The following is a 19,151-nucleotide window of genomic DNA, read 5'->3' as shown; positions in this document are numbered from 1 at the left end:
TAAATGTGCATTTTGCTCATCTTTTGTCATGTTCAAATGACTTCCTCTGGGCGGTGTCGGAGCAGATTGCCACTCTGAAGTCAATGAAGTTTATTTGAAGAAATGATTTAGCTGCGCAGTGCCCTTGTAACCCCTTAGCAACTCATCACCATGTATATTAGACACACACTCTTGGATGGCACTTAAGCTGCAATCGCCGAGAGGAGTTAGGACCGTGAAATTGTGCTCTCAAAAATCCCGACAATGTGCTTTGCCCGTGGCTCTGTGTGTTTAAACTCACGGCTTTTTTGCACCCCATTATTTTCATTGTTGTAATGTTAAAACAGGGAGCTGACCTCTTGCTCTATAATGGGTCGGCTGTTTTTATCAGAGGGTCCATATGTCTGGGATTATTGCTTTAGTTCCTTCTGTCACGTTGGCCGAGGCGCACCCTGGTTTGGTTATTGACTTAATTTTTTGCTGTCATTGTTAGTGGATGAAACACATTCCCTTAATTCTGAGATGTTTTATGAAAATCAAGAAGGGAAGAAGAGCAAGAAATCCTATTATTTTCTTATTAACATTGCATTAGAGCATCAATATCCGGCTTAATCACAACCACATCCAAAGTCACTGTTAGCAGAAGTGTTTATTTCTTTCACATCATCCATACCCTGTATACGCCATGCACCCATATAGAATGCAAACACACATCTAAGAGTTTCAGTCATTGCATGATACTTTATCACTAATATAACCAGTGTTCTGTGAAGTTTCGCAATGTAAACATTTTGAAAAAATATCAACTTTTCTCCTACCTGGTAAAGATTTTAAGTGTTACATCACAATAGTGCTCTATTCTGTCCTGATCTTTAACATTAAGTCTAGAAAACAGAGTTGTCAATCAGTATGTGAAAAAGACCATATGGAGTAAAAAATAAAGTTTGTCATTAAAAAGCATCCCAAATTGCTAATCGGAATACATTTTTCAAAATACATTCATGGGTTTGTCATCATAAAGCAAAACAAAAAGCATCTAAAATATTTCTGTTGAATGCCAGTAGATTCTACGCTTTAGCTTTCTCAGTCAATAAGACATTGCCCATTAGTATTCTCCATGGAAACATTTTAACATCTTTAATAAATTGCTTCCATCTTTTAGGCTGAAATATGAACACGCCATTTCTGCTGCGGTTAGAGTCTGAAAGAATCTGTGTTAATGTGTCTTATGCTCAAACACAGTGGAACACACTACAAAAACATGGCTGTACTGAGTACCCAAAGCGTAACAAAATATAGACTTGGCCATCTTGACTGCTTTAAAAAGCAATAAATATGAAAAATAAGTTAAGCTAAAAACATTTCAAGTATCAAATCCCCTGGGTATTCAATGTCTGACATCAGAAAAGGACACTGAGCATCGTGCACTTCTAAAGCTGTCAAAGCTCCGGCGGCCATTTTTAAGAGGCAAACCTGCATCGTTTCCTTGGACATGAGTGGAATTCGATTAAGGATACGAAACTGAGCAGACAAAAAGCAACATTTAGTCTTCCGTCCTGTTTTAGGAACACTGCTGGTAATTCTAGGCTCACCCTGAGCACATAAGCTTGTAGAGAAATATTAGAGCCAGATCTGTCCATCTTCATGACTTGTCCAGCATTTGGTTAGTGTACATTACATCCTCTGAGGCAATGATATTATTTCCTTTTCGTGGCAGCAAGGTGTCTCTTAGTTACAGCCTCCAGCCTCCTCCTCTCAGCTTCCTCGGCTTTCCTCCTTTCTTCTTTTAGCTCCTTGTACCGCCACTTTGGGATCTGCAGCAGGTGCCCCCCTCCATCTTTGGCGCTGCTCTTCCTGCGGACCTTTTCTGGTTCGTAAGTTGGTGTGGGGGCCTTGGACACCCTCACCTTTGGGATGCTGAGCCCCGGCCTGACGCTGCTCCTCCTCAGCACCATGTGCAGGGGGAGCAGGCTGGTTCTCCGCAGCTCGAGGGCTTCGTTGTAAGCCACTATGCCCAGGCTGGAGCTCCTGTGTCGAGGCACCATGCTCTGGGCCTGAAGGCTGGCACGCCGGTCGGCTGAGTTCTTGGCCACCAGTGTGACTTTGGAATTTTCAAAGAGTTTGAGGTGACTATCCAACCTGTCAGGGTTGATGGTGCGGAGCTCCTTGGCACGCTGCTGGCGGACGATCTCAGGAACTGCATAGCGCCGTTTTCCCACACTTGGAGGGCTGTCAGGACACACCTGAAAAATAAAACAGGTCTCTGATTGTTATTATCATCATAAGCACTTATAGTATTAGTAGCAACATTAACAGCATGCTGGGTTTTTATTAGAAAAAAGCTGTGCTGAGTCTCCCTTTTGTTTGCAGCATTTCAATACTGGTAATCTTGCATGAATAACCTGCTTAACAGATAAGGCTGGCCTTAATTACATCCTTTAATTACTGTGAACAAATCCCATGAAAATTAGATTTTGCAGATAAAAATAAAACATAAAATAATGCCGGAGTTATCCTTTAATAGCATTATTACCACAAAATTTGCATTTTTCACATTGCTTCTGCAGCAGTGATAAAAACTAAAGACCTCTACTAATGGACAACTGCTGAAACAGAAGTAATTTGCACACTAATGCAGAAACACACAAATATCTACTGTTCAGTTGCATTTCATGTCCGTGGAAGGTGATTACCACATTGCACAAGAATGTATGTGTCCATCTGAAGATAAGAAAATGAGCCCTGATAACTCCGAGTGTGTGCTGAGTGTGTGCAGATACCACCAGGAATAAAGCACAGGACAGCAAATTTAAAGACTTGCTTCACCTTAAAAATCCTTCCTTATCATGAAGAGTTGCTTCACCTTATCAGGGTTTATAATTGAAAAATGCTGTTTGTCTTATTTCCAAACATGCACTCTAAAAGGCGCCAGAGTTTGCAGAAAATCATGAACTTCAAATGCTTCATAGCTTGGCAATGATGCTGTTTACCAGTTTTTTTCTGCAAATCAATATTGTGTGACGCTCAGCAACATGGGTAATGAGCAGCAAACAGGATTTAAAATTGTAATCACTCACTGTATGGCATGCCACTGCAATGAAAGGGCTCCTCATGGCAGTTGTAACAGAAACCATGTGGTCGATGACACCTTCGTCCTGAGGGTTGTTGACATTTGCAATGTTGAAGACGTTGCGCACAGTGTCAGACAGGCGCTTCAGACAGCCGCGGGGCTCCTGGGCTTTGGCCACCAGTGATGCCAGTGGGGGCCACTCTAGACTGGGAGAGCAAGTTTGATATAAATCCACTGCACAGAGACACTGAAGTAAGTCTTATACCCTGGAAAGGCTACTTTTGTGTTGTGTTTTTTGTTGTTTATTGCATAAGTAAAAGTTTTTTTTTAAATATTTAATTTTAGATTTAACAAGACAAGGTACACACACACACACAAAAACACACACAAACATGGCTCTGAATCCTCTCCCTGTCCCATGCACATACAAACTAAAAAGGGACCTTACTCAAAAGGAGTAGGTAGTAGTTAATTAAATATAAATTTTTAAAAAATCAAATGAATATATAAAGAAATGTAACATGAAATAAAAAGAGACAATGCAAACAACTCTGACTTATTCATAGACGTCTAGTGGCGTATCACTCGTGATAACATTTTCAAATCGGATACAGGCATTGGCAAGATGTTAGTCAAATAGGGTTGCCAAATCTTTAGAAAGGTGTCTGAGTTCTGAGAGTATATGTGATCTTTTCAACTGGAATGAAACTGTTTCCAAAAACCATCTAGCTATGAGGAGATGAGGCACTTCCATGTCATTGCTATACACTTCCTAGCAATGCAAAAGCTATTTCTCAAAACTTTTTTGAAAGTTCCTTAAATGTGCACTAATGTTTGTAAGAATTTGTGGATCCAATGGTAAGGTAAATCCTGTCACTTTTGTCATAATGTACCAGAAGTTGTAGCAGAAGGTACTGAGTTTTGTACATGGCCAGGTGCTCTGCAACAATGAGCCCTCCTCTACACCACATTTATGCGGTCTCTGTGGTGTGAAATAGAGTTAGTGACGATAGTTGTAATGAATCGATCTATATCTAGCATTAATAGGGGCTGACAAACTTTTTTGGCACAATTCTGACCAAAGCTCTGCATCAATTGTTACATTCTGCATGTGTAAAACTGTATGTTGTGTACTTGGGCTGGTTATTTCCCTGCAGCTTTTACTTTTCTTCCTTTCTGATAAATCAGTAACCATTTGCACTGACCATCCTTAAATCCACAATATATACTTCATATATATTTTTATACTTTACTTATATAAACAACTTTTTCATATTAAACTAAAGAAACATTTTTTTACTCCACACTAACAGTGTGTTTCTATTTCTGAACTTGTGTTGCATACCTAAATCCCCATGGCTCTGTGTGTGCTGTGCAGATGTGAAAAGCAGTGAACTGAACTCATTGAAGGGGAACACACAGCAAAACTAATGATGGCAGCAAACAGTCATAAAAGAAAGTGCAGGAAATCTAAACATGTGTCCAACAAAACCTGTCCTAACTAGCATCCCACACAGCTAGGATGCTAGTCAGGATCATTTGTTTTCTACAGGCTAGAATGTTTATACAGCTCATAAAATACTGCAATGCATCACTTCTTCAAGTTTCTCAGATAGTGTACGTAACAGACGGACATCAAGCTATAAGTTTTACCTGTACGTGTCTAAGAACTGGTGGGGACAGGGCCGTTCCATCAGGCGTGTCATCACCCAGGCGGTTTCATAACGGCCTGTAAAAATGGCCCACTCCCTGGCAGTCAAGTGGCGGCCAAAGTCCCTCGCATTGAGGGCAGCTCCTGGTGGACATGAGGCAGGAGAAAAAATATTAAAGATGTGAATAAAAGGTCACATAGCTGGAGGGTACATAAAGGTTAAAAGGTTGAAAGATGCGAAGGTTGCCATCTGTCTGTGTGCTGACGATTACTCATATACAACATGCTCACACACTAATCCTCCAATGTAGCAAAAAATAGCCATATCAGTCAGACAAAGCCAGTTCATAGATCTGTATTAATGCAATAAATTCTGAAATAAACATGTTGAAAAATTAATCTACAGATGTCATTCCCATCATTCCCAGATTACATTAAGCTCACATGCTGACAATGAAAACCACTTTTATGATTTGCTATCAAGTTTCATAGTTACAGTTAAAAAAAGACTAATCATCTAATAACACAATCTGGATTACCGCCAAAAGGGATTCAAATTGTCCATCTGTCCAACAAATTTCGGAAAATCTGTTCACACTTTAATGAGCTGCTCTGATGGCAGAATAATGGCGGAATAAACTACATCAGTTCCGAAAAAAATCAGTGTAATTTGTTCCAGACCTCGAAAGTTCCAAATATCTCCACATCTTCTTTCAAATTGCAATATAACAAGTATGATGATGAAAGGCCTGTACCTCATGAAAAGAGTACCTGATCAAAAGATTGTGTACAGTCAGTGTTTGTCTGAATCCAACATACAATTACAGCCGTTTTTCCTCACCTGCCATCATAAGCGAGCGCACACACTCAACTCGGCCCTGCATGGCAGCTTTCATCAGAGCGGTGAAGCCATGGCAGTTTCTCCTCTCAACGTCCAACCCAGAGTAGTAATTGAGCAGATAGTTGGTGATTGTTATGTGGCCTTAGAGAACACAGGGAAGGACAGTAGTTAGTGTAGCTCACAATACAAAAAAACTCTTTTAAAACTCTCTTTCACACCACACAATGATCACTTATGTTGGGAAAAGCTTGTGCAGCTAATGCAAACTTGTATTCTTCTGCACTCATCTGTGTCAGCATCGGTGCCAACGTGTGTCTATTTGTATCCGAGCGTGCATGTGTTCAACAGCGCTGTGAACCAATATGTCACTGCGTCTGTAACTAAGCCTGTGTTTAATACACTGTGTCCGATGTCTATGTGTGTGTATGTGTGGGTCTTACCTGCCTGAGCAGCGGTGATGAGAGCTGTGTTTCCCTCGCTGTCCTGCCAGTTCACATCCAGATACGGGCACTGAGACAGCGCTATGACGACGTCAACGTAACCTTGGTAACATGCAATCAACAGCCCTATCTGAGACAAAAAGTGACAGGACAGGAGATGGAGATGGAGGAGTTGAAAGAAGAAGGGAAAGAAGAGAGGCTTGAGTTAAGGAATCAGCAAAAAAAATGTTCAGAGGAAAAAAAAAAAAAAACATGTCAAAGGAGATGAAGCAAAACTGCAGTAAAGTGCTGACATATAGGAAGTAGTATGAAGAAAAATGCGATCACGGCAGTGTCAGTAGGCTTCCACAAGGCCAGGGGACCTTTGTGCATCTTTCAAAACTAATATCTGTGAAGTAATATGACACCTGTTGTGTTTTCATTGCGAACTGAGCCATCTTAAACTCAGCAGAAAAATAAGCTGTCTGTCTGATGTTGTGTACTTTTATGTTTGTGCGTCTGTGTGTTGCTGCCAGAACAGGTACCCTTTTATGTGTGTGTGTGTGTGGATTTACTGTATGTGTAAATGTTAGTCTTTGAGTGTGGGTTTATGTGAGTTTGGGAGTGTGTGAGCCTGGAAAACTCCTGTAAAAGTTGGGTACTTTCCGGAAGGTGCACACTTCGTCAGCCAAGACAAACAAGTTTGCCACGGCAAGGAAAGAGCTGAGATGGGGAGGAAGCTGTGAGTAGAATTTAGGAACACAGAGTTCTCAATTGACATATCACAGTGTACATATATATATATATACATTTATATATGAAATATTTCTATGAGAAAGAAATGTCTATCACTAGATGGGCATATGTGGAAAAATGCTGATTCCTACAGGAAGTCATAGTAATTAAAACATGATGAAACAAATATATAGTAGTATTAAAGCCCTAAAACGCATTGCATCTTGCATTGAATGCTGCCTCTAAATGGACCTCAATGAGAGAAGTCACATACGTAATATGCATGATCCATTTAAAAAAGCTAAATGACTATAGATTCTGTAGTTCTATACCATGCTAAGGAACAAGTCAAATCTACATAATGTTGAAGGCTCTGCTATTTTTTTTAATTAGGTGTATGCAGGCTAACAAGTGTAATTTGTGAACTTGGAGTGATCGGAAAAAATTTAACTCGCAACAAAGTCAAACAAACAACATGTTGTTCATAACGAGCTATTAATTGGCAAGATAGGAGATCCTACTGAGACTCTTAATTAGTGCTTTATTAAAGCCAGGTGTGCTGGAAAGGTCAGTCAGGCCAGCAATTTTTTTTTAATGTTGTGCTGATGAAAGAAATCAAGACATATGGCAGGCAGTTTAATTTGTATTTCCAGAAAATGTTCTCTGCATGCATATTGAAAGAGTTTTCCAATTAGTGCATTGCTTGAAATCAAATATTCTAACCACAGGGTATTAAACTTGTTGGTACATACTGTACATAATACCATATGGATATCAGATCAGTACCTTAAAGAGTTAAATATCAGCCTTCACAAATCAATTCAAACATTGCTACTTTGTTGGAAAGAGTAAAGTAGTATATTATGTGTGTGTAAGTTGTTACAATTTGTTCCACATTTAATATTCCTTGATTTGACTTAGATTTGTGAATCTGGCTCAGTGACATGATGTTCTCTTCATAAGTGTACTCATAAAATCTACTTGATGCACGTCTCGGCACGATGAGATTTTAGTCTTGATTTCCAGGTACACTGTGTTACTCCACTAACTTTCAAACTCTGGTACAGATGTGATCAAAAGTTCTGTCTTGCTGAAATGAATAAATATAATAATGACTACAGAATGGTACAGAGAAAGCCTGAAACTTTAAGAAAACTTACAAAGTCTGCGTCAGCCTACCACATATCCCCATTTTAATTGTCTTGAATTGAATCAATATCAGCATCATTTTATGTATTTAAAATTCAGGGCTGCAACTAACAATTATTTTCCTAATCAACTAATCTGCATATTAGTTTTTTGATTCATCCATTAATCATTTGGTCTATAAAACAACAGAAAACTTTGATAAATGTGATAGATGCCCATCACAATTTCTAAGAACCCAAACTTACATAGTACTACTAACTACTACTACCAAAATATAGTCACTTGACTATAATGTTAAGACGAGGAAAAGCGGTGATTTATCACATCTGAGAAGCTAGAACCATCAAATATTTGGCATTTTTGCTTGAAAAATGGCTAAAATGATGAATCGATTATTGAAATAGTTTCTCTTGATCAACTAATTGATAAATCGACTAATCATTCCAGCTCTATTACAGTTAAGTAATTTATCTGAATTATATTTGAGCTATGGTTGCTGGAGAAAGCTCAAAATAACAGGTTTAGTTCTCAGTTCTCAGCACAGGCTCAGTTAAAATGATGCCTTGCAGCATTTATAGTACATATATGGTAGACATGGTTTCACTTGCAAGACAAATGTAACTTAACTTTTGGCTAAAACGAGCCAGGCAGTCAGCCAGCTGGAGATGTGGTCACAGCAGTGTTGTCAGCCCTGAGAGTTTTAACGCGAAACCGTGGAGAGAGGTCCTGGATTGTCTGGAATAAGTTCACTTCCAGTGGCACAGACCCAGATAAATCTATCTGGTTAGACACGCACATGTAGGTCTATGTCTCTCTTTTTCACTCTCACAAACACACACATTCTTGGCAAGCCTCCAGCCTTGCTGTGATGCACTTTAACAGCATGCCCTGAAGCATGTCTGCAGCAATCTCAGTCGACAGACAATGTCCTGTTTTCTCTGTGAACCTTTTTCACACACACTCACGCACAAACATGCACACGCAAGCATTTAACTTTTTTTCTTTTTTTTACCTTTTTCTCCCAGGCTCTAGTTTTCTACTAGCACACCCCTATCATACACGCAGGAATATTTGTTACATCTATTGCGCTCCGATTTTGATGCACTTTACTTGTGGCTGCTGGCGATGTTGGTGATTGAAGAATCCGAGCGCGGAGCAACGGCAAAATGCACACGCAGCATACAAGGGCAGAAACACTCATGAATGGCAAAAAGGCTCATGTGCTACACAATATTACCCACTCAATGACAAACTATGGGGCTAAGGGGATAAAAATAACATCACTACCTGGCAGTTCAACAAGCCTGAAACAATCAAGAGAGGTACTACCAGAGACGGATAAGTGAGTAGTGCATGTGTGTGTGTTAAAAGATGGAAATACAGCAAAATGTAAAGAGTGGCTTTGAACATGGCAGAGATTCACATCCTCGCCAATAGTTTTTTGGGGGGATTATGTAGACTAGCAATTTTAAAGCTTTCATCACTTTATGCTGATGGACATAGACATACATCTTCCCTGACCATAATCTCATCTGTTCCATTACACTGAATTGCAGCTGCTTTCATAAAATGTGAAGAGGCTTTTACCCCCAAATTTAATGCAGTCCCAAAAAAGTTTCTTTTGATTGAAGTGCAGTTTTCTTTTTAGAATAGCTTGTAAAGTACAAGGTTGGGTGCAGTGCATTTAACCCCTTCAGACCTGGTGTCCATTGCGATGGACGTCACATGTTAGGTGTTTTTTTTCTATGTTTATGTATGATTTACATAACTGTCTTCTGATTGGTTATTTAGTAGACCCTAATTAACCAATCAGATGGAAGTATGGCCCAACTGGTTGACATTTGAAAAAGTTACATCACACTGAAGTTAAGCATGGCACCAGTACATCAGAGCCTTTCGAAGTAACTTTTATAACAGCATTATATACATTTTTTAAACATTAACTTCTACATTTGATGTGTTAAACATAATATTTAAGCATTAAGCATTATATATCTAATAGCATAACAAGTTTAATTTTTTTAAAAGTCATTGTCCATTACAGTGAACACCAGATCTAAAGAGATGTAATCTGAGCAATTCAATTTATATTATGAAAATTAAGTTTTGATATAAAAAAACAATGTATTGGCATAGTATAAAAAGTATTTGTCCAAAAATGTTCGTATTCAGGGTATACAGCAGTAGAGGTCCTGGAACTTCTGGCTGATGGAAATCTGCCAGAAATTGAGTCTTTAGATAGTGAGGATGAGAATGAGGATGAAGCTGCACCCTTGACAGCCAGGATTCAGATAAAATGAGCATATGAGTTCTGTTACTGTGGTCAGTGTTTCATTAGTTAGTCACTGTTAAAATATTGTATCTCTTCATTGTCGTCCAGTTCTTTTTAAAACTACAAATATAAATAAAAATGTAGTTGTGAGATTTCTATCTTGCTATATTAATATTTTCTGATAACAAGATGACCAGTTTCTGTCTGTTAGGCTGTTGGAAATGAAGTGATATACTGTCTATGTATCACATATTTCAACAATTGAATTAACATACCAGCATCATCAGTTTGTACCAGAAATTCACATCCACAAGAGAAAACCAACATAGGGGGCACTATCACCACATTAAAACAAATACAATTTTAATTTCTTTTTGGCAATGACAATTTTGACCAATAAATACATCAGTCATAACGAACCAAGGTGATATGTTGATTCCTTAGTGAAAAATAATTTTAATTTTAGGTGGATTTTAAGTCAAACTTCCATTTGCAATCAAGGTCAATGAGTTCTGGTGCAGTCTGAACACACACACAAATCCTGGTCAACTTATTATTAGCCTATATAGATGCAGAGACAAAGACACACACACACAGGTTTACTTAAGTCACTTTTGGGGTATTTACACAGACTTACATTTATTTCCTGGAGACTTAACCTAACCACTAACCCAAAAATCAGGGTTTTGCACAAGCCCCAAACAACTCAATCACTCACACACACACACACACACTCACTAAGTAATCTGGGGAATATCCAGGGCTAGGAATAGAAAGGCTTAGCCTTATCAGTCAGAGAGACACAGAGCGAGGGGGAGGGAGAGACGTAACTGTGTATCTACAGTTAATATGGGAATTCTGTAGTAATTGGGTCCAACGTGGATGACACAATACCTAGTGTAACCCTTAAAATTCTTTACAGACACACAGTAAATACAGGTTTCCCAGCCCAATTTCAACGGTCTTCCAAAATGCAAATTAAAGCCGACCACAGAAGTACATGTTTGCACTTTAATAATTTTGAAAAGCAGAATCTTCACATTAGCATGAATGAATTGATTGGCTGTAACTGGCACTGAAATGAAAGATGATCTGGAATATCTCATTTTCAAGTAGTTTATAACCAATAATCATTTTACAGTTTTTGCTCAATATAGATCTCAAAATGGACAGAATTAATCAGATATTATCACAGTCCCAACAGTCCTATAGTCCACTAAACTACATGTGATGTTCCTCATTCTGCTACAACTGAAAAATTCTACCTTACAAATAGTAAAACACATTGCAGTAGATAAAGTTTAAATGAGCGTACTGCACACTGCAAAACTGGATTCCAGGGGTGGAGGTGGGCTAAAAAAAGTGTCCTATCAAGGCAAACACCATCATAAACAACCAGGTAAGCACTCATACAAAGTAAAAACCTTAATCTCTCTATTATGTCTGGTCCTGGCTTAACATCCTGGAACAACCAATAGGCTTGTTCCCTTGTGAGTTCCCTGCCTCTTGTGCCAACCCTAGGTGACTTTTCCTGTAAATAAATCTCACTACCTTCTTGTGCCCCTTAATAAAATAAACCTAATCTAATTCCTTTCTTTATTTCAAAATAAGTACAGTTTCACAAGACAAATTTAAAGATCACACTGAGCTAAATCCTTCAAATCATCATAGACCTGCAGAAAAATTGCACGAGCCAAGTGTAGAGCGTGGCATTCGTTTTGCATTTTACAGTACGTCTTTGTGTTCAAGCACACACACACACACACAGGCAAATACACTCTAGACCGCCCTCAATCCCAGACTGTACACCAGAAGCAAACGCACTAGGCCATGTTTCTGTCAATAGCTTCCCTGTTAACTGTCTCTTTCTGCAGCTCGGCGTTCACATGGCCGTATCAAATCAGATGTGTATGACTGTCGCTTTGATTTTTCCACTCATCTGTATTTGCTAGCAGCATCATGCCTGCTACCGTTTGCGGTGCCAAATTTCTGTCTCTCCCCGCCTGTGCCTCATTTAGCCTGTTTGCCTGTCGGCCTGGTGGTCGATCTGTGTGTTGGTCAGTCATTCTTCCTGACTGCGTGACACTGTGGTTAACTTTGTTGCCTGTTGTCATGTAATATAAAAATACTGTATTTGTCCTTGTTTGTCACCTGATTTCGCCCTATTTGGAAAATTTGATGCTCTAGAGGAGGAGAGTGTGTGTTGGAGAGAGAAAGAGAGGCAGGGGTGGCCTCATTTGAGCCGATTGGATTGTGTGCATGTGTGTGTGTGTGTACGTACGTATGTGTGTGTGTATTTATTGAGTTTTGTGAGCATGACAGCTTATCCAATTCGCTGCAAGAGGAACACACTCTGTCCTAAACAGGGTTAGAGGTGCCTGAGGACACTGGTATTAATTTGATACAAGATACAAGAAGCATCAACACACACACACACACACAAACACACAAACACACACAAACACACAAAAGTCAACTTTATAATGACCGAGATAAACATGATGTGTTTTTTTTATTGACTTTCTTTTCAAACCAGTGTCAATAGTTTGTTGAAATGTCATCCATCACAGTCACAATACTGAGAATACAGAGATTCTGAGAGCATTTATAATTACTATGCTCTAATCACAAACTAGGAGAATTACATACACGTGCTTGCATACGACCTACATAATGGCTTGTCATTAAGTTTTTTTTTTTTTACCAAATTTAGTATTCAGCCCGTGTTTAGTTGAAACATTGACTGTTGACTTTCTGTCTCCTTAGGGTGCAGGGTACTGTCTGTTTATGGCAACAACTGTTTGTTTGGTTTATTTTGTTGTGATCGTGATTCTGGTTAATCAAGTTTAAACATGTTGGCAGTGGAAAGTATGATTTTATTACTTTTCAAGGGCTGGGTTGAGAAAAAATGGGTTTGCAATAAGATCAAAGTCCTCCGAAACATGCTACAAAAAATAATATCAAAAGTTATGCTGGATGGTTTATAACTTTTCAGTATAAAAACATATATTTTTCTAGATAAGCCTTTTTATAAGCCTCAACATAGGATCTTTCAGCAGTTTTGTCTTTCCTGTTATGTCACATGAGGTTATTTTTTTGCAAATGTTGGCTATTTGACTTGACTTTCTACCATCTCTGCATGTCTTAACCTGTGCTGTGATGTGATGTGGATATTTTGTCCATATGAGGGATTGTTGCTTAACATTTGAACTCTTTCTGGGCAATATTGGTGTGAAGTGATTAGGTGTTTTCTATAAACCGTGGAGCGGCATAGACTCTTACTCTTTGGTGCCAATCGCTGCTGTTCCTGTGTTCACCAACATATCACGGAACACAAACCTTGTGTTACATATAGCCCTTAAAATTAATTTGTTCATGGTTAATCTCCTGAGCCTGCAACCATCCACCCTGCTGACGTGCCTTTATGCAAAACACAGAATCTCTACTGGGTGTGGGCTGTGGTTATGTAGCTGACCCTGATCTTTGACCTCCCTGTTGAAAGGGACAACAGAGAGCAGAGGCAACACATTATTATGCATGGAATAATATGGCTGAATAATATCCCAGAACCTTTAGTTCTCTAACATAGTCTACAAAATATGAATAACACCCAAATTGAGCTGATGTATTTATGTTAAACATATATTTTTTATTCTACTTGTTAAACCTACTTTAACTGTGAAACAGCTACATGTCTGAATGCTTTCTGATCCTCCAGACAATTGCAACCCTACTGTATATAAATCCTTCTATTTCCATATACTGTATACATAATACGACACAACATCTACAGTAGTTTCTTTGTTTTTCGGGATTAACAAATCTCAATATTAAACATTAAACATTTTTAAAAAAAAAGAGCTCATAATAGAAAGGCAAAGTAGTCTACGTGGTACATAATGCACTTGGTCAAGCTGTGTGTTTTGTATTAGGATGTTGACATCTGTGACAGGATGTTGAAGTCACACACACACACACACACACACGCACACACACACAGACATGCACTAATGAGCATAACAGATTTCTATCAATATGTGTTTCCAATGGGTGTGTTGCCACTTACCTAACCTGTATTGTGTCTCAGGGAATTTTTACATCTCTGAGGTCAAGTGGCATAGCAAAATAAACTGCAAACGCACAAGCTCAAACAATGCACAAGGAAAACACATAACTGTATCTCTCTCTGCTATACACACACACACACACACAGTACATGAACATGTGTTTTGGGGTGCTTTCAAAATGAATCCCAGGACCTTTGACCATTCTCTGTTTGGGACTGGGCAGCATGTGTGTCCCTCTGCCCTGCCTGTTATATAGCAGAGAAGAAGAGAGGGAGAAACCTCTGCATTCCAGTGATGTCACTCCACTCTTCCTTCCCATGACCTCATCACTGATTATACAGTGTACATGCAGAAAAATAGAAAAATAAGGAGGGAGAGGTGGTGAGAGGTACTGTAAGGAAAGAGAAGGTGAAATAGTAGAAGGGACAAATAGAGATGGGGGTACCTCAAGTTAAAGACTTGTGATGTAAAGTCTGTCATATTAAAACACACACTAGCTGTGAAAACTCTTTCTCCCTCTGCATCTATGGTCAAGTTTTATTTGATCAAAACACTGAGCCTCAAAATTCTCCAATGTAGTTCTAAAACTATAGTTATATTTAGCTACTTACACCTGAAACTTTGTCCAAGAAATCTGCTTCAGGAAAGTGCTCTATCAACTTTTCACAGATGAAAAGTTATCACAAAGTGAACAGGAACACACATGGGAGTCACAACAATTAATGGTAAGAGGCCTGTGATTAATTTTTAGCATGAAGCTCACTGCCAGCCAATTCAATTACTATTAGCGAAATGTCCACATGAATGAAAACTAGTCTAGTTCCATCATTATGGATTCATCTCTTTGCCCTGGGCTGCAGTTCTTTGGCAGGAGTGAATGATGCGCAAGAACACCGATAATTTTCCAACAAGGATTTTTTTTTTGTTTTGATAAATTACCTTCGGTGAAAAATATAAATTTGGTTATTTAATTTGGAGTCATTGAACTGCAGTGGTATATTAATGATTACATGTTGCTATTGATAGTAGTGTTTGATATTGGCAAAATCTATTATACAATGTTCTTATATAGCCTGATATTAGTATAACAAACTGCTACTTCCCTAATTTATGGTTTTATTCATTCATTTATATGTCATTAATAAGACTGCTCAAATTGCTCTTAGACACACTAATGCGATTATCCTAATGTAGATGTTTTATCCCCAAACTGAATCCAAATCAAGAGCAAGAAAATGCAGCCGGACACACACTCACATAAGGCTGCATGACTACACGCACACACTTACACACAGATTAATATGTTGTGCTTACTGTAAGAGATTTTTTTTAAAGTAAAGGTTGCTCGCTCTTGCAAAACTGAAGCCTGTCAACACACACATACTGATCACAGTTCTGTCAGACATCTATGGTATGGTGTGAAAAATGATTTAGGACAGGTGTGAGCTCATTATAAAAATGAACTGTATCGAGGAATGTCTGAATGAAAACCTGTATAAGATTTAAGATAGAGCATTGTCAAACCCACTGGCACCCTAGTTGTCTAATAGATCCAGATCTCCTTATAAATTAATATCATTGGTTGTTAACTTATTAATCTTTGCAATGAAGTTACAGACTTATTGAGAAGTTTTCATTGATGCAGGTCAACATGCATTCATGGGAAAGTAAATTTCATTGCCTACCACAACATTAAAGGTACTGAATAGAGGTCAGAGTAGATACTTTCCCAAGGACTGGAAGTGGGTAAGTAAGCCACTGCAGCAAGCCCAGACTTAATTAGTTCAATACCTACTGAATCCCATGCCCCTTGACCGAACTTCTGTCACTGACTGGCAGGAAAACGAATGTAATACAACCCAACTTACTACTGAACAATCAACTTCAACAAAACATTTTTGTCCCTCAAATAGGCGAGATGAGAAAGTTCTCATCTTCTTTGGTAACACTTGTGGACAACCGTAAATTAGCTACATGGGCTATATGATTCATACCCTGTTATTCCTGTCCGTCTGCTTGACCTCCTCCTCCTTCACTCCATGTCGTATCATAATCCGGACGATAGCCGCGTTGTTGGTGCAGCACGCCTGGAAAAGAGACAGCGGCTCCGGGCTGTCCGGAGACGGGGTGCGCTCCGAGTCCGCGAACACATCATCCGGCGGGTAGAAGGAGTCGTCCGACGCGATACTCCGACAATCGTCCAAGTCCTCAAAGTCAACTTCCTCGAATTCATCATCATCTTCCTCACCTCCATCGTCTTCCTCATCATCCTCTTCGCACGACCCCAGATAGTCCTCATCGTCAGAGTTGGACGGTGGCTCCTCGACTATGGTCGGGTGGACTAGGGCAGTACTTCCCCCGGTTTTCTGTTGGAGCTGTTTGACCCGGACCGACGATGCGCCTCCTCCATCCCTGTCGTCCGTGATCAGCACCATCTAACCCCCGAGCCTAGGGCACTGTCCTCGGGGTAGAGTGCAGCCTGGCACGTGGGGCGCGGGCATGGGACTGGCTGTCTCTTCAGAAAGATCAGAACAAGCTACTCTGCCAAAAAAAAAAAAAAGTCAGTTACATCGCCTACGTGAGCCCAAATTACGCACACTCCGTTACCCGCGGTATCATATATAGCCTACAAGTTGAACATCAGTCATCTTCGCAGAGTTGTTGACATTAGGCTATACGCATTTCAACCGAGAACGTCCCACGAGACCCTATTCTTTCGCGCGCCCACAAAACGAAACCACGCTTAGTTGTGTTTGTGCCCATCAGGTTTGAGAGCACATGTGTTGAGAAATTCCGTTTTGTCATAGAGTGAAGCTACAGCAGAGTAAAAGTGCTGCGCACACGACCATCCCATGTAGGGCGGAGAGAGACAGCAGCCTGTTAACCTATAGTCACCTAATCCGATTAGATGGGACTAGGACTCTCTCCCTCTCCCCTGTCTACTAAGAGATTAATTCTACTATCTCTACTTGACGGGACCCTATATTCCTACAGTATCCCTACAGGGATTTAGATTGTTTGTTGTAGTCTTAATTACATTGACTTTAACAATGCAGTTATATGTAGGCGATCTGTATTTATCCCCCTAGTATCTAAATAGGGATTCACAGGGAAAGAGGAAGTTTTTTATTCAAAGCGTCAGATGGGGGAAAACCTTCCACTGCGGTGGAAACAAGTCCAGTGGCAGAAATAGAACACCTCTATTGTACTGTATTGATATGCTTTTTCTGTAAAATGCAGTTTAATACAAATTATTTCTTTGTCAAAAACACACACATGTAGCAACTAATGATTTTTAGGGAACTGTGCTAGTAACCAAACAATGCAAAAGTCAGAGAGGTTACAAATCAATAGTGTGATGGTGTGACAATGCTTTTGGTGTTTAGTTCATTTGAAAAACAAATAAAAACCCCGCACTTCTCTTTTTTGAAAAAATCCCTAAGTGTATGAAGTCTTCATCTGACTCATGAAAACTATGGGGAAAACCAGCATTCATGTGCCAGCCCGTGATGAGTCATTTGATTACACAGTCTTCAGGGCATCAGGTTACAGTGAACCAATTGGGGGACCCCAACTTTCAGGATAATAAGGCAGATAATGATTATTAAAATGCTCATGAAGGATGTTTTCCATCACAGCGTGTTAGGTTTCTAAGATCATTTATTTTAAATACAGCCTTAGTGTATTCTGTTCAGCCACCTTTCTTTCTTTCTCTTTCATTTTCTTGTCCACTGGCTAGTTGAGATAATAGTGACATTGGGTTGCATTGTTTGGTGCTGAAGTATGGAGAAAGTTGGGGCTAGGTGCATGCGTGTAAAAGTTTCATCTCATGGGAAAAGAAAAAATATTTGTTTGTGCAAAAAATAAATGCTTTTCTACCTGGTGTGTGAAAATGACTGCGTGGGCACAACCAAGGAGACTTTTCATGATAGACAAACTAATTTGCTGTGTGTAGTAAATATAGCTGGTGTCAACTTTGAACTTGTCAATGCTAATTTCAAAATAATGTCAGGAAAACATAGATTCACTAAGGCAACCAATCACTTTCCATGACATTTGGTGTAATAGAAATGAGTTATTATATTAATATTCACCCTACTAGCAGCGTTAAAATCCTTACTGAAGGTGCTGCACTCATATTACGGTTTGCATGTGAGTGAGGACCTTGCTATAGATATCCTACATGTGGTAAGGCGGGATTAAGAGATAAATACTAACAACGTACACATTTGACCTCTGCACCCTCTCTTGTTTTTACCCAAAATATCTCATAATATCTTTACATATTTGATTGTTTTTTTATCCACAGATATGTAATTTTAGTAAAACTTCAGAATGCTATCAGAGTTTAAAGTGAAAAAATAGGATTATCGTTTACTCTTATTTGGTCTAGGTAGTGTTTACTGTATCTACACAGAGTGCCAAAATACTACAATATTCTGCTACTTAAATGCCACAGCCAGATTTACAGAGATTCTTGAGAGTTTTTTTTTCTCTCAGTAATTAATACATCAGTTTGCTGACATCACCTGCTGTGGAAAAAACAGGTGCATAACAGTCCCAGTGTGTACCTGTTATTATAATACCTTCATCTACCCCCGGCTGAGAGCTCTCCTCTCCTGTGGCTGCTCTATCTCTATGGCATCAGTCTGCTGCTGTGTAGGTGACAGTCACTATTAGAACTTCCAGAGATATATATCGGTGAAAACATAAAAAAGTACACATGAATCTATTAACAACAATATTATATATATATATAATGTCAAAAAATCATATAGGCATCACAACTCAGTTGAGAAAACATAACACATATTGATCTGACCTCTGGTCCAGCAACTAAAACTTAAATATTCTTACAATTAATGAGAAAATGGGCAGAAATTAGGGGAAAATTAGGCTGATTTCATTTATTTCCAGCTGTTTAAAATCCTTAGTATTTCCTAATATTTTGTCTACCCCCATTGATGT

The 19,151-nt window shown here is 39.1% G+C and overlaps 1 protein-coding gene across 1 annotated transcript; it reads right to left on the bottom strand.

Moving 5' to 3' along the window:
* Positions 1 to 609: 609 nt before the first annotated feature.
* On the bottom strand, positions 610 to 17,576 carry ankrd33ba (ankyrin repeat domain 33ba). The gene is made up of 6 exons (XM_067578040.1): positions 16,178 to 17,576; positions 5,982 to 6,111; positions 5,542 to 5,682; positions 4,703 to 4,844; positions 3,057 to 3,255; positions 610 to 2,222 (listed from the first exon to the last, which is right to left on the bottom strand). Exons 1-6 carry the CDS (start codon positions 16,616 to 16,618, stop codon positions 1,677 to 1,679), a joined length of 1,599 nt encoding a protein of 532 aa, XP_067434141.1. The 5' UTR covers positions 16,619 to 17,576; the 3' UTR covers positions 610 to 1,676.
* Between the last annotated feature and the right edge of the window lie 1,575 nt (positions 17,577 to 19,151).

The sequence above is a fragment of the Thunnus thynnus genome, chromosome 21 (genome assembly GCF_963924715.1).
Source record: "Thunnus thynnus chromosome 21, fThuThy2.1, whole genome shotgun sequence".
In the NCBI taxonomy this organism is placed as follows: Eukaryota; Metazoa; Chordata; class Actinopteri; order Scombriformes; family Scombridae; genus Thunnus; species Thunnus thynnus.
This window is presented reverse-complemented; position numbering and strand designations above follow the sequence as displayed.